The following is a 14,438-nucleotide window of genomic DNA, read 5'->3' as shown; positions in this document are numbered from 1 at the left end:
AACACTTACCTATTGTCTTAATGTTTTCCCATCCCTACCCCTCCCCTCCTTCGTAACCATCAAAGATTGTTTCTTTTTGTGTGTAAACCTTTTCATAAGTTTTTATAGTAATGTTGTCATACAATATTTGTCCTTTCGTGATTGTCTTACTTCACTCAGCATAATGCCCTCCAGATTCATCCATGTTATGAGATGCTTCGCAGATTCATCATCGTTCTTTATGGTTGTGTAATACTCCGTTGTATGTATGTACCATGGTTTGTTTACCATTCATCTCTTGATGGGCATCTGGCTTGTTTCTGTCTTTTTGCTATTGTGAACAGTGCTGCAGTGGACTTGGGTTTGATGTGTATTCGTGTGATGACTCTCATTTCTCTAGGTTATAGTATATAGTTCTAGGAGGGGATTGCTGGATCATATGGTACTTCTATTTCTAGCTTTCTGAGGCAACGCCATATCATTTTCCAAAATGGTTCTATTGTTTTGCATTCCCGCCAGCAGTGCATAAAAGTTCCGATCTCCTCGCAGCCTCGCCAACATTTGTTATTTTCCGTTTTTTTTTTTTTTTTTTTTTAATTTGTGCCAGTAATGGTGGGGTGAGATGGTACCTCATTGTGGTTTTGATTTGCATTTCTCTAATGGCTTTTTTTTTTTTTTTTTTTAATGGCTAGTAATATCAAGCATTTCCTGACGTGTCTGTTAGCCGCTTTAATGTCTTTTTTGGTGAAGCGTCTGTTCATTTTGTTCGCCCACTTTTTAAGTTGGATTGTCTTTTTGTTGTAGGTGGTCAATTCATTTTTGACAAAAGTGCTAAAAGTACTATGATAAGGGGAACCTGTTCAGCAAAACACGTGTATTTCTTTAAAAAAAATGACCTCTACCCTTACTTACACCATACACAAAGATCAAATCACCATGAACAGATGTGGATCATAGACTTAAACATATAAGCTTGAAACTATAGAACTTCTAGAAGAAAACATAGGAGAAAGCCTTTGCAACCAGGGATGAGCAAAGATTTCATAAGACACACAAAATCTGAACCATTAAGGGAAGAAAATAGGTTTTATGAAAATTAAAAGTTTTTGCTCTTCAAATGACACAAAAAAGACAGGTTACAGACCGGGAAAAAATACTTGAAAAACCTATACCCAACAAAGGACTTGCATCAGTATAGAGAGAATGTTAAACTCTATGATAAAGCCCAATTTTAAAAGGCCAAAAGATTTGAACGATTACTTCCTAAATGAAGATATAAAAAAAAAAAAAAAAGAATGGCCAGTAATCACATGAAAAGATGGCCAGCATCATTAGTTCTCAGAAATGCAGATTTCAAACTATAATCACCTATAGTACCACCCACTAGAATGATGAAACTTAAAAAGACTGACGAGAGCACATGTTGGGAAGGATATAGAATGAGTGGAATTCTCATATATTCCTGAGGGGATTATAAAATAGTGTGTGTACCACTTTGGAAAACTGGCAGTTTCTGAAAGTTAAACACCCTTACCCTATGACCCAGCCATTCCAGTGACTTCCAAGAGAACGGAAGACTTTTTTTTTTTGCACACAAAAAAGGTTACTTATGAATATTTATAGTACCTTTATTCATAAAGACTCCAAACTGGAAACAACTGGAATATATCAACAGATGAGTGAGTAAACAAATTGCGACATATCTGTACTACTCTGCAATGAAAAGAACAAGTATTTGAAGGGGTACTGAGTTTCTGTTAATGATGGGAAATTTGGAAATGGATAGTGGTGATGGTTGTACAACATGATAAACATAATTAATGCCGCTGAATTGCACATGAAAAAGTTCTGAAATGGCAAATGTTTTGTGTGTATTTTTGCCATACACAAAAGGAGCAAATATTGACATCTGCAACAGCATGGATTAATCTTAAAAACTTGGTGAGTGAAGGAAGCTAGATACAAGAGTACATATTGAGTGATCCCATTTATATGAAATTAAGGTAAATTTAGTTACAGAAAGCAGAAGAGTGATTGCTTGGTGTCAGTGAGGGGTGAGGGGAGGGGATTGACTGCAAAGGGGGCCAAAGAAACTTTCTGGGGAGACTAAAATGTTCTTCATCGTGATTGTAGTGGTTCTTCATCTTGACTGTAGCGGTGCTTCAGTCAAATGTCAAAATATGTAGAACAATATATTTATAATGCAGTTTTGAATATCAGTTATTTCTCAGAGTTGGTTTAAATCCCCCCCCCTCCCCCCCAGCATTTTGATTACAGTTTATAGTTCTTTTACTGGGGGGCAAGTCTAGTTCTCTTACCAGTGGCCAGGTCTAGTTTTTGTGAATTTGACAATTGCCTGGTTTTAAAGTGTGTTAGAATAATTACCTAGAAACACCAAAAGCATTCATTGCCTCTTGCATTCTAAAATTATGGTATTCTTCTAAAATCTAGATCTTTTAAGTGAATGAAAGTTCACGCGTAAGAAAAAATCCAGCACAAATGTATCTGACTGTGTGCCACATTTGTTTCACAGTATATACTACCTGATTCCCCTGATTCTGATAAGGTGCTTTCTCTGCCTTGTGTGTGTTGTAAAATTGTTCTGTGCAGAATATCAATATTACAGGGATAGCCTGTGCACAAGATCCTTAAAGAACTGTTTAGAGCAGCTTGTGAAGGTTTTGGCTGTGATTGTCTCTGTCGTGCCCCCTGGTGGTTTTACTTCCTGTTGGGGGTAATGTGAAAATGCAGCCATTACCTTTGTAGGAGCTGAATTTTGCAAAAGACTTTTAACACTTTAGATTTAATATTTATGTTGAAAAAATTCAACAACTTCTGTTGACAATACTATGAGGTTTTTTCTTGTGGTGACCTGAATTTATACCAGTTATTCACTACACGTTTCTCTGTAGATAATTTTGCCGTATTTGAGGGTTCTTCCCAAAAGTCCTTTAAGATAGAGATTTTGAGGTGCCATACTGGAGCAACATTTCCTGATACTTAAAAAAAAAGACTATATTTTAGAGCCCTTTCAAGATTCACAGAGAAACTGTGCAGAAAGTACGGAGAGGCCCATCCCCCGCACAGTTTCTCCTCCTTTTAACATCTTGCATTCATGCAATAGGTTTGTTACACTTGATGAAGCAAGATTGATATATTGTTATTGATTAAAGTCTGCTGTTTACAGTAAGGTTCACTCTGTGTCGAACAGTCCAGTGGGTTTTGACAAATGCATACTGTCATGTGTCTACCATTATAGTATCAAGCAGAAAGAATAGCTTCACTGTCCTAACAGTGCCGTGTGCTCTGCCTGTTCATCTCTCCCCTCCACCCCCAAACCCCAGGAACCATCGACCCTTTTACTCTCTCTGTGGTTTTCCTTTTTCAGAAATTCCTGATACTTTTCATTCTATAGCGTAGTTCTAAATTTCCTGTAATACCAAAGGGATTTGAGGAACCTCTTCTTAGAAATATTAAATGCAGTCAGGATGAGCCTGGAACATTTTATGGTGCCAGAAATTAAGAAAGTGCTCAAAATAGAATGGAGATTGCCGACGGGCTGTGTAGGAGCCAACCTCTGAAGTAGTACTTGAGGACCAAATTTGGAGCAGTTCGACTAACAAAATAAATCATGATAGTATTCAAGTTCAACCCATAAATAAAACATCCACATTGGCGTAATGCCATTAAACTGCACACCTTAGTGGAAAAACCTGGTGGAATCTGCAAAGTGTTTTTTCTACTCTAGGATTCCATTCAGAATTGCCTTTAGATATTTCTTTCAGAATACTATTGCTGGGTTAATTTTAAAAGTCTTGCTTTATTTTGTTTTTGTTTTAAAATCATTAATAGACTGGTGGCGGCAGTGGTGGCTCAGTGGTAGAATTTGCGCCGTCTATGTGGGACCCGGTGTTCAGTTCCCGACAGATTCACCTCCGGTGCAGCTGCCGCCCTCCGTCAGTGGAGGCTTGCGTGCGACCGTGATGTGAGCGGGTTTCAGCGGAGCTTCTAGACGAGGACGGACTAGGAGGAAAGGCCTGACGACAGACCTACTCCCGGAGGTCAGCCAGTGAAGACCCAGCTGGATGACAGTGGTGCAGTTTGCCAGTGCTCGTGGGGGATGGCGCAGGACCAGGCAGCATTTTGTTCCCTTCTGCATGGGGGGGCCATGAGTGGGGGCCAACTTGATAGCAACCAGCGGCAGTAGGAGACTAGTAAGTAGTAGATTATTTGTAAAGCAGCTGTTTCAAGAATTTCCTGAAACTGCAGTAGTCCTGCTGCTGTTGACTACTACAGTTATTAAGAATTAGCCAGAAATTGAGGAAAGTTTGTTTTCCTACCACCCTGCTTATTTCTTTTCTTCTTGATTTTCAGAAACTTTAGAATTACCTAAAAGAGCTTAATTGTTTTACTTTGAACTTTGGACAGTAGGTGAGCAGTTTGATGCACTTTAGCAATAGTTGCATTGCTATAAGAGACCGCGACTGCTAGACCTCTTTCTCTTCTACTTTGGCCTCTCTTATATTCCTTGTTGCTAAATGAGAAAGAAATATATAGTAAAGGGAAATGATTATGTTTTTTCATCTGAAAAGACTCATAGTGACCCTGTAGGACAGAGTAGAACTGCCCTATAAAGGTTTCCGAGGAACAGCTGGTAGATTCAGACAGCCAATCTTTTGGTTAGCAGCCTGAGCTCTTTATTAGCATGTCCGATTGAAAATACTAGTTTACCAAGCAATATAAGCTCTCTAAAAGCAAATTTTTAACGATTTTATGTAGTAACGTCAATAAGGATCTTGAAATCACTTGTTAAAATGAGTTATCATCTAGATTTCATATTTATTCCTGAGAATATTCTGTGCATAGCAAAAAGTTTCAGCATTTTGATTAGGTGTAGTCTTAGTTATCTCGTGCTGCTATAACAAAAATACCACAAGTGGGTGGCTTTAACAAACAGAATTTTATTTTTTTACAGTTTAGAAGTCTCAGTTCAGGCTGCTGGCTCTCTGGGGGAAGGCTCTGTCTCTCCGCTCTGGGGAAGGGTTCTTGTCTCATATCAGCTTCTGTTCCTAGGTTCCTTGTGATCATGTGGCCTGTATCTTCCCCTCCCTTCCGTGTTTGCTTTCTTAATCTGCTTTTAATATCTCAAAAGAGATCGTTTAGTACACACCCGTCAGTAATACTGCCTCATTAACAACAAAGAGAACCCATTCCTAAATGGGATTATTTACAACACATATTTTTGGGAGACAGAATTCAATCCTTAACAGATATTGTCTGTGTATAGCCCATCAATTCTTTATTAATAGCTCTATATTTTACAAACTCACATAAAAGATCTGTTTTTGCCAGTGCCTCGGTTATGTAGCACTGCTGTAACAAAAATACCACAATTCAGTGGTTTTAAAGAACAGAAATTTATTGTCTTGCATTTTGGGGGGCTAGAAGTCCAAATCAGGGCCTTGGTTGCATTGGTTGTAAGGGAAGGCTCCTCCTTGTCAGTAACCCCAGATGTTCCTTGGGGTTCCTTTATTTGTAGAAGAATCCCACATAGTCTCTTCTGTGTGTGTGTGTGTGTGTGTGTGTGTGTGTGTATGTGTGTGTGTGTGTGTCTGTATCTGTACTCCCTTTTGTAAGTTACCACTCATGTGATTCAGTTTAAAGACCCGCCCTACTCTGGTATAACCTGGGGAACATAACAAGAAAACCTCTGTTCCCACACACAGTCACATTCGCAGGTACAGGCATAGGATTTCAGCATAGCTTTTTGGAGGACACAGTCTGATCCATAACAGCTGCCTTGCTTAAATTATAGAGAGCAGTGTATATATGACCTTAGAAGGTTCTTGTTCTATTTTAATACTTTTGTATAATTTAAATTGAATATATAGGCACCTTCAGCTATTAAAAAAGGTAGTCCTTCCAAAAGGTATCCTCCCCCAAAGTAGGAAAATAACACGAGTTTCAAGTTGGCAAAACTTTCATGAAAAAGAGTAATCTCTGAGTCAAAAGATGAGTCAAGAGGGTGAGGCTTGTTTTTTTTTTTCCTTGTCCATCTGTTTTTAAGGGAGTCCACCCTAAAGGTAGGCAGAAATCGTTGGCTGAAAGTGGTGTCAAAAGTTGAAATTTGCTCTTCAATATTTAAGTGGTACTAAGTGCAGGTGTTGTGTGAATATACAGAAGCCTTTAGAAATACTTCGTGGTGCTGCCAGGGTGGATTTGATCATTTCAGACATCTGTGTAGGATATTGGTAAGTGTTTAATTTGAAGAATCGAGACCCTGTTTCACACTTTGGTATTCTGCAGTACATCCAGTCTACACCACTGACACGTAGAAGTGCTGAGCAACAGTTTCTTGGTGATCCAAAACAAAACCCACTGCCATTGAGGGGATTCCAACTCAGCGACCCTATAGGGCAGAGAAGAACTGCCTCATAGAGTTTCCAAGGCTGTATTCTTTACGGAATCAGACTACCACATCTGTCCTGCAGAGCAGCTGGTGGGTTCAAACCACCCACCTTATTGCTTAGCAGTTGAATGCTTTACCACTGCCCCACCAGGGCTTCTTTTTTGGTGACAGTAACTACCAAATAAGTCACTTTGTTCCATACCTAGAGGAACTGTTTTCACCATTTGTTTTGAAAGCTAGCCTCTTAGAGCTTGGCTTTAAAAAATACACATGACATCATTGCTTTCCAGTCCGACCATTTAAAAATACTCTGGATAATTAAGTAAAGTTTCCTCCGGTTGCTTAGCTAGTCTCAACTAGATAGTAAGTACTGAGCCTTTGTTCTTTGTTTTGTTCATTGTAATCCATACTGGGAGAGGAGGAGGAAGTAAGGGGTGGTTGGAGAACAGATACTGCCTTGTTTCAGTATACACTAGCTTATTAAAGAAGCTCAAGGTGAGTTTGGCTGTACCAGGCCTGTGTGAGTGGTGCTGACCTGAGAGGGTCTGTAGAGCTTGTGCTCCCCAGGTCACGCTTCACGGGCTTTTTAAGAAGCTAGCTCTTTCAAATTAAAGTGTAACCTCTGGCACATTGCTTGGTCTTTCAGGTAAGTTTAGCTACTCATCTAGAACAGGTACCAACTAACCAAAAAAACCAAACCCACTGCCGTCGAGTCGATTCCGACTCATAGCGACCCTATAGGACAGAGTAGAACTGCTCCATAGAGTTTCCAAGGAGTGCCTGGTGGATTCGAACTGCTGACCTTTTGGTTAGCAGCCGTGGCACTTAACCACTATGCCACCAGGGTTTCCCAGGTACCAACTACTTTATAACATTTCATAAGATATTTAGAACAGAAAAAGTAAATGTCCACCTGTAAGGGCTTTTGCTGCTAAGTAGATTAATAATAATCAGAACTGCACTTAATCACCCTCCCCTTTTTTAATTGAGTTCCAATATATGATAATTGTAAGTTGTCTAGAGAGAATAGACATCTGTTTTGTTTTTTTTACCTTTTTATTTTTTGGGTAGCTTTGCTTCTTAAAGCATAATCATTCTGACACTGAGCTGGTTGTCAAAATTATAGAAAAAGGTGATGCCATTATAAAGAATTTAGGACATTTAAATTACATTGAAAGTAGAATTTTGTTTATGCAATTAAATATAGTTGTGGTTCTTAGCTGTTGAAGAAGTAGTGCCTTATCAAATAAAAAGAAAAGTTTTGAATGCAGAGAGAAAATCATACATACATGCTACCACCTGTCTTCTGAATTCTGAATTACTTAATAAATGCAAGGAAAAAAGTTTACGTAAATTTGCACCAGGCCTGCCTGACTGGGGAGAGGCCCTGTGAAGGGAAGAATGGAGCACAGGTAGGGAAAAGTTAAAGGGGACCCTACTTGGAGATGAGGAGCCCTGGTGGCACAGTGGTTAAGTGCTTGGCTGCTAACCAAAAGGACGGTGGTGCAAACCCACCAGCTGCTCCAAGGGAGAAAGATACGGCAGTCTGCTTCCATAAAGCTTGCAGCCTTGGAAACCCTATGGGGCGATCTTCCTCTGTCCTACAGATCATATGAGTCAAAATCAACTCAGCTTATCGGCAGTGGGTTTAACTGGAGATAGGATTGTCATCTGAGCCCATAGCTGCCGGAGCCTCACAGTAGAGAGAATCTGTTCTAGGCTCTTAGAGGCCATGTCTTAGCTGATCTCTGTATCCCCAAGTCCCAGCCCAGTGGCTGGCACATAGTTGGTATTCAATAAATGGCAGCGGAATTTGCTATCTAGCCATTCTCAGGGTTTTTAACTTTGCCTTCATTTCAGAAGATACGGACCAAAACCCACATGGAAAACCAGTAGACGCCAAAGTTGAACTGTGACTGCCAAAACAAACACACCTGAAAATGTTGAATGAATCAAGCCTGACAGATTATTTACAGTTCTAGTAAAGATCACAGTGGGTTTTCCTGATTGGCAAATAGCTGCCCTCCAAGGAGTAATTAAGGGAGCTGTTTCCTTCCATCTTGTCTACCATTTTAAACACATGGTATCCAAGATTTCAGCAAAAGAGAAAGAGAACATGGAGCAACACAATGGGAGGTTCTTACAGACCAGACCTGGAAATGGGCACATCATTTTTGCTCAGATCCCAGTGACTAGAAGTCAGTCACCTCACCACTCTAACTGAAGGGAGACTGGAAAATGTAATAATAATCTGTGTGTCCAAGAGGAACAGCTAGATTTGATGGACAGCCAGTCTCTACTACATGAACTCAATGACAGGAACTGTATATACAATTAAATAGTCTTGGGTCAGTTTTGCTGTTGCCACCAGGCAAAGGGCCCAATTTCTCCTGATGTGTATGCTCAGAGAAAAATATATAGGAGTTTCATAAACAGAATTCAGGGAAGGGCATTCCAAACAGAGTTTGTAAGGAAATGGAGGCATAAAATTACATGCTGCTCCAGAATCGTACCAAGAACATGGTAGCAAAAGTGAAGAGAATGGGGGTGGAGATAAGATGGAAATTTAAATTGAGGCTAAATACTGTCAAGGCCTTTAGACTTTAAATCTTGCTTGCATAAGAAAGCCACTGGAAATTTTTAATCGGAGGAGCTAGCAATTTAGCTAAATTGGCTTTTGGAAAGATTACTGTTGGCAGCCCTAAAGGAGGATGGGTTGAACTGAGTATATTTATTGTATGATTCACCTTTATTATTCTACCATATTCTTAATATTTCTTATTCATTCAGCAAGACTGTGGAACATTGTCTTTTTGATAAGTAGCTTTCTCGGTAACTGAAATGTATAATCCTTGAAGCACCTTAATTTCACTTTTATAACGGACAATTTTCTAAACTTTTATACATGTCCCAGCTTCAGTAAGTAGAACTTAATAATGTCTTTAAATATTACGGGACTGTATTTCTGTCTCCCTCTTTTCAGTAATGAGGCACTCTAGAGCTTCTGAATGAAATGATCCTAACTCACCCTTGTACTGTTCGTGGAGACATTGTTTTTCCTTTTCCACTCCTAAACCGTTATGTTCAAGGTTCCTCCACCTCCATTTCTGGTCTGTGGTTGTAAACTAAAACCAAACTAAAAATTGCTAGAAGAAAGTGGTTAAGTAACCCTTGGTTTCTGCGTAAAATTAAGGCAGGCATAGGGGAGGGTATTTCTTCAGTAAAATCTGTGAACTTTGAGAAACTGTTTTGAGTGGTTTGCTGACTGGGGTTTGATTAGATGTGGAGTTTTACTTTACTGATGGTATTTAGAATGATGAGTTTTAAATCTGTAACTTCAAATGAATGCTCACTTAAAATAGTTATTGAGCACCTGTTGTGTGCAAGGTACAGAATACTGAAGAAAAAGTCATGGACCTGGCCCTAAAGTGGAGGAGACATGTAAATAAATAGCTAAACAGCATTTGTGGGGCTGTTTTTCGTTTTAATTCCCCAAGAGTGAGGATATCTAATTTCATAATAGGAGCTCTCAGGAAAATCAAGTTTATTTTGAAAAGTTTGCTTATAATCTATACCATTAAAAAAGAAATATTCTTTTTATTCTTTTAAAATAAAAAAAGGAAAATAGCTTATGCAATTGGTGTGTTCATGAAGTGTATATTTGAATTTTCGATGGCTAAAAAATGTATATGTATTTCATTGTTTAAAGCAGTGTTTAGATGAATCTCATTAAATGAATGTGAAGGCATTTCTGCTATAGTACAATGTATGTGTTCTTGAAAAACCTGACGCACTACAAAAATCACATGTCTAGGTAAAATATGCAGTGGGTAGACCACTCAGGTGATGCAGCTTTGTAGTAGTGCTAACAGAAACAATACTGATCTTAATATTAACACGAATTACATCTGGTGTTTGTATCCAGTACCACAGTCAGTCACTTAAGAGTGTTAAACCTTTCAGCTCGTACTTCTTATTTTGAAATATAGGTGGTTGACGGCATTTGCTTCAGTAGAGACTAGTTTTGTAAAAATTAAGTAATGAACCAGGGTATAGCTGCCTTAGTTAATGGTTCTTTTGCGGGGGGGAGGGATCGTTATTGTTAAAAGAAGAGAAATTGTCTTTGCAACTTCCTCACGTTTTTGTTGGATGACATAGTAATGTTGGAAAACTTGCAGTTCTTGAAGCCACTAAATTTGCAGTTTTCTGGAAAGGAAAACGCTTTTTATTTTCACGTTTTTTTCTTAAGGTTTCCATATACACTGAAGACTTTTTTTAATTTGAGAAAACTAGCTTCTGATCCCTTCAACATATCCTGGGGAAAATCCTCATTATTGAACCAGTGAAACTTCCATGCTCTTTTGACATCACTCTGCTCTTTGTGATTTGCATGTGAACTAACTCATACCACACAGCAGCATCTTGTATCTGTACAGCCTGTACTTCACTGTGCAGATGATTTCAGTTCTTATTCAATTTTAATTAATTTTATATTTTAAAACCATATAATTGTTAAATTCTCACAATGAGGATTACACAAATTGTCAAAAGCAGTTGGAGTCTCAGCCTCTTAATATGTGGTCCATAGTAAAAAAATATATATATATATATACTCACGGGCAATATAATATTTAACTTAATTCTGTTTTAAAAAGTTGGTGGTCTCCTGTTATATTTAATCCTTTTTTATATTTGTAAGTATTCTATTAAGCCGTGATAAAAATTGTTTATGTGAATTAGTCTGACGCTGTCATAAAAGATTGAAAAAGTGATGTAGGAGAAAATGACAAAACCTTTTTCAGGAATGCGTATGGTAAGAGACCTGACACAGAATTTTTATAGAGTGCTTGCAGATTCATGTAAACATTTCTTCTTAGGTTGTGTAGTTGTTTTTCCCCCTTATCAAATAAACATGAAGTGAATTTTGTTACCCAAGGTTTTGTTTGTTTACAAAAAGTAAAAGCTGTGTTTTATTTGTACATACTTGCAAAGAATATTTCTGGAAGAATATTCAGGAAACTGGTAACATTGCTTCTAAAGAGGGGAGTTGGATATCTGGGAGATGGGATGGGAGGGAGACTTTGAATTTTGAACAGTGTTCAAGCCATGCTCAAATCTTAAACCAGAACTATTTACAAATAAAAGAAGGTGCTTTGGTTCAGAGGAGAGACTGACGTAGCCCGTCTGCTCAGAATCCAGGGGACCTCCGTGGTCAGCTAGCTTAGCCTTATCAATCCTGCCTCGTCTTCGTCAGCGTACAGCAGATGGCTGTTAGGGCAGGTGCGGACCAACAACAGGGTAACCAAGTTAAAATGTTTATGCTGTACTTTCTCTGTGGTTTTAAGAAATCAGTCAACAGTATATATTCCTTTTAAGCAAATTAGAAATGAAACTACTGGATAATAGAGTTTTTTTCTGTAGCCGTCATAAAATCATCCTGTAAATCTTGCTACTCTTTTTGTTTGTTTTCAGTTGACGCTGATGAGATCAAAAGGCTAGGAAAGAGATTTAAGAAGCTTGATTTGGACAATTCTGGTTCTTTGAGTGTGGAAGAGTTCATGTCCTTGCCAGAGTTACAACAGAATCCTTTAGTGCAGCGAGTAATAGACATATTTGACACAGATGGGAACGGAGAAGTAGACTTTAAAGGTAAGAAAGGCTTTTTTTTTCTTTTTAATTAAAAAAATCACAAGTTAGATAACCTATGAGTAGTGTTTTTATCTCTTTGTACAAAACTATCTGAAAAATTTTGTTTTTCTTAAATGTCTTTATATTCCTGGTGACCTTATTGATAATAGATTGTTAGTAAATTTCACAATCTGTGAGCTTAATGAGCGTAGCTCATTACAACCTTAATGAGCTAAGGTCCTTTAAATTTTAGATCAAGCTGTCTTTTAAGATACTCTAAACAAAAAGGGACTTGGCTATTTCCTTTGTGTTTAGAAAACTAGTTTCATTTTATGAAAACTTAGAATATCAGAAGCTGCATTTTTTAAACTTTAACAATGAGACTTATACTAACTCAGCAATAAAAGAAAACTAAACTGCAGGAGGGAGAATGTGTGCGTCACCATAGAACAGGATTAATTTAATCTGGATTTTACAAGGACACTCAATAGCACATTTGCTAACACTAACATGATACATAGTTTTATTTTTGATTCTGTACTTAAAATAAATGTTTCATTTCACTATAAAATTGTCAGCAGACTTTGTAATTTTAGTTTGAGAAACTGAATTATAAGTGAGGGGATCTGAAACTATGATGGGGTATTTAGCAGGCAATGAAGAAAAATGACCATTTGTCATGAAACCTTCAACAGTTTATTTAAATAATTCAGAGTTTCTGGAACCAGAAATTCAAAATTATTTTTATTCTAGCAAAACAACTTAAAAGCTTTTTTTAAAGTTCCTTTTATAGCCATATTCTGAAAAGAAAGTTAACTAGTTTAAAAAATATGTTTTGTCTTTTTGTAATAGACTGTGCTGTTGGTAATATTTATTCAAATTGATTTGACCATAGAGACTCCAAGTTCACATTAAAAAATTTATAGAACCTTGTTTATTGAAGGTTTAAAATTTGGCATTTTCCATTTCGACTCCACAGCCGTGGGTTTGGTAGTAATGTTTTCTTTTTGCAGCAACAAAGTATCCTTTTGTGGGTGTGTAAGGTAAACATTGCTTTTCTGTATAAAGCATTGAAACTTCTGATTTGTAAACATTTTCTTCTCTTATGCAGAATTCATTGAGGGAGTGTCTCAGTTCAGTGTCAAAGGAGACAAGGAACAGAAGTTGAGGTGTAAGTATTTGTCTTCACCGAGTTCATCTGCCCCGTATACCACCACCACATACTGCATTGCAGCCTTCTAAAATATCCTCAAAGTCGTCTTTTAGTCCAGATATTAGTAGACATAACAGAAATTTTATATTCTAGTGAAAATCCTTTTAGGCCACTTGCAAATAAGATTTTTAATAATAAGTCATCATTGCTATTTGTTGAGTAGAAGGAAAATAGAATTGTCTTCTTCTGAATATAGCTGTATGCAATGCGTATATGACTTGTCTAAGAGATTTTTTGATGGAAGTGGCAAGAAATGTTCTAATGTGATTAGGTTAACTTGGCTGATGCACATTGGGAACCTGGTGGTGCAGTGGTTAAGAGCTCGGCTCCCAAACAAAAGGTGGGCAGTTCAGAACCACCACCCGCTCCTTGGAAACCCTGTTGGGCAGTTCTACTCTTTCAGGGCTGCTATGAGTTGTTCAGAAATATATTTAGCCAGGAAGTTCAGTACTTGTTTTATGTAGGCAGCCTGTGTCATTGTGAACATCTGAAATCTTTGTAAACTGTTAAGAAAGACATTTATTCAGTAAAAGTTCTCTGAGGCTGGAGTATATGCAGATAAACCCTTGAAATACATGAGAATAGTAGAAATAACAATGACTTTTACTGAGGTTCATTGATTTATTTTTGGCCATATTGTTATTTACTGCATATACCATAAACATACAATATATGCTACAAAAAAAATTTTTTTTAAAGTTTAACTGTCAAGAAAGCGTATAGTGTTATAATACAGTGGCACATGTCCATATTTTATTTCAAACTGGTTTGCTTATCACTCATTTCAAACCATTAATTGTGAAACGTTACTTCAGAATAAAAATTATGTTTGCATGATTAACGGTAAGCAGTTCCAACAAATTAGTAAGAATTAACCATGTCAAATATTAGTATCCAAAAGACAGGCTTTTGGAGAAATGATTATATAAAATATAGCAGCCAATTCGGTTTCCTTTGTTCTGCGACAGTGTATATATTATTGAGATTTTTGCTGTGTATCAGACACTGCTGTAAACGCTTGAAGTGTATTATCTCATTTACGTACTCTTCGTAAGAGCCAGGAAGTTGGAACTGTAAATATCCTCAGGTTTATTGATGCAGATGCTGAAGCTTAGCAAGGCTGACTAACTGACCCAGACAGTCTTGACCCCATAGCTCATAAAAAAAAGCGACTTCTATGTTTAGGAAGGAGCCATTCTCATAGTCATA

The 14,438-nt window shown here is 37.6% G+C and overlaps 1 protein-coding gene across 1 annotated transcript in view; it reads left to right on the top strand.

Annotated features, from left to right (window-relative positions):
- The window catches only part of PPP3R1 (protein phosphatase 3 regulatory subunit B, alpha), a 74,053-nt gene that overhangs the window by 53,042 nt on the left and 6,573 nt on the right, over window positions 1–14,438 (top strand). The window contains exons 3-4 of the mRNA XM_023552712.2: window positions 11,861–12,037; window positions 13,128–13,187. Coding sequence (XP_023408480.1) covers window positions 11,861–12,037; window positions 13,128–13,187 — 237 coding nt within the window. The remainder of the gene's footprint in view (window positions 1–11,860; window positions 12,038–13,127; window positions 13,188–14,438) is intronic.

This window comes from Loxodonta africana, chromosome 15 (assembly GCF_030014295.1).
Source record: "Loxodonta africana isolate mLoxAfr1 chromosome 15, mLoxAfr1.hap2, whole genome shotgun sequence".
Lineage (NCBI taxonomy): Eukaryota > Metazoa > Chordata > Mammalia > Proboscidea > Elephantidae > Loxodonta > Loxodonta africana.
This window is presented reverse-complemented; position numbering and strand designations above follow the sequence as displayed.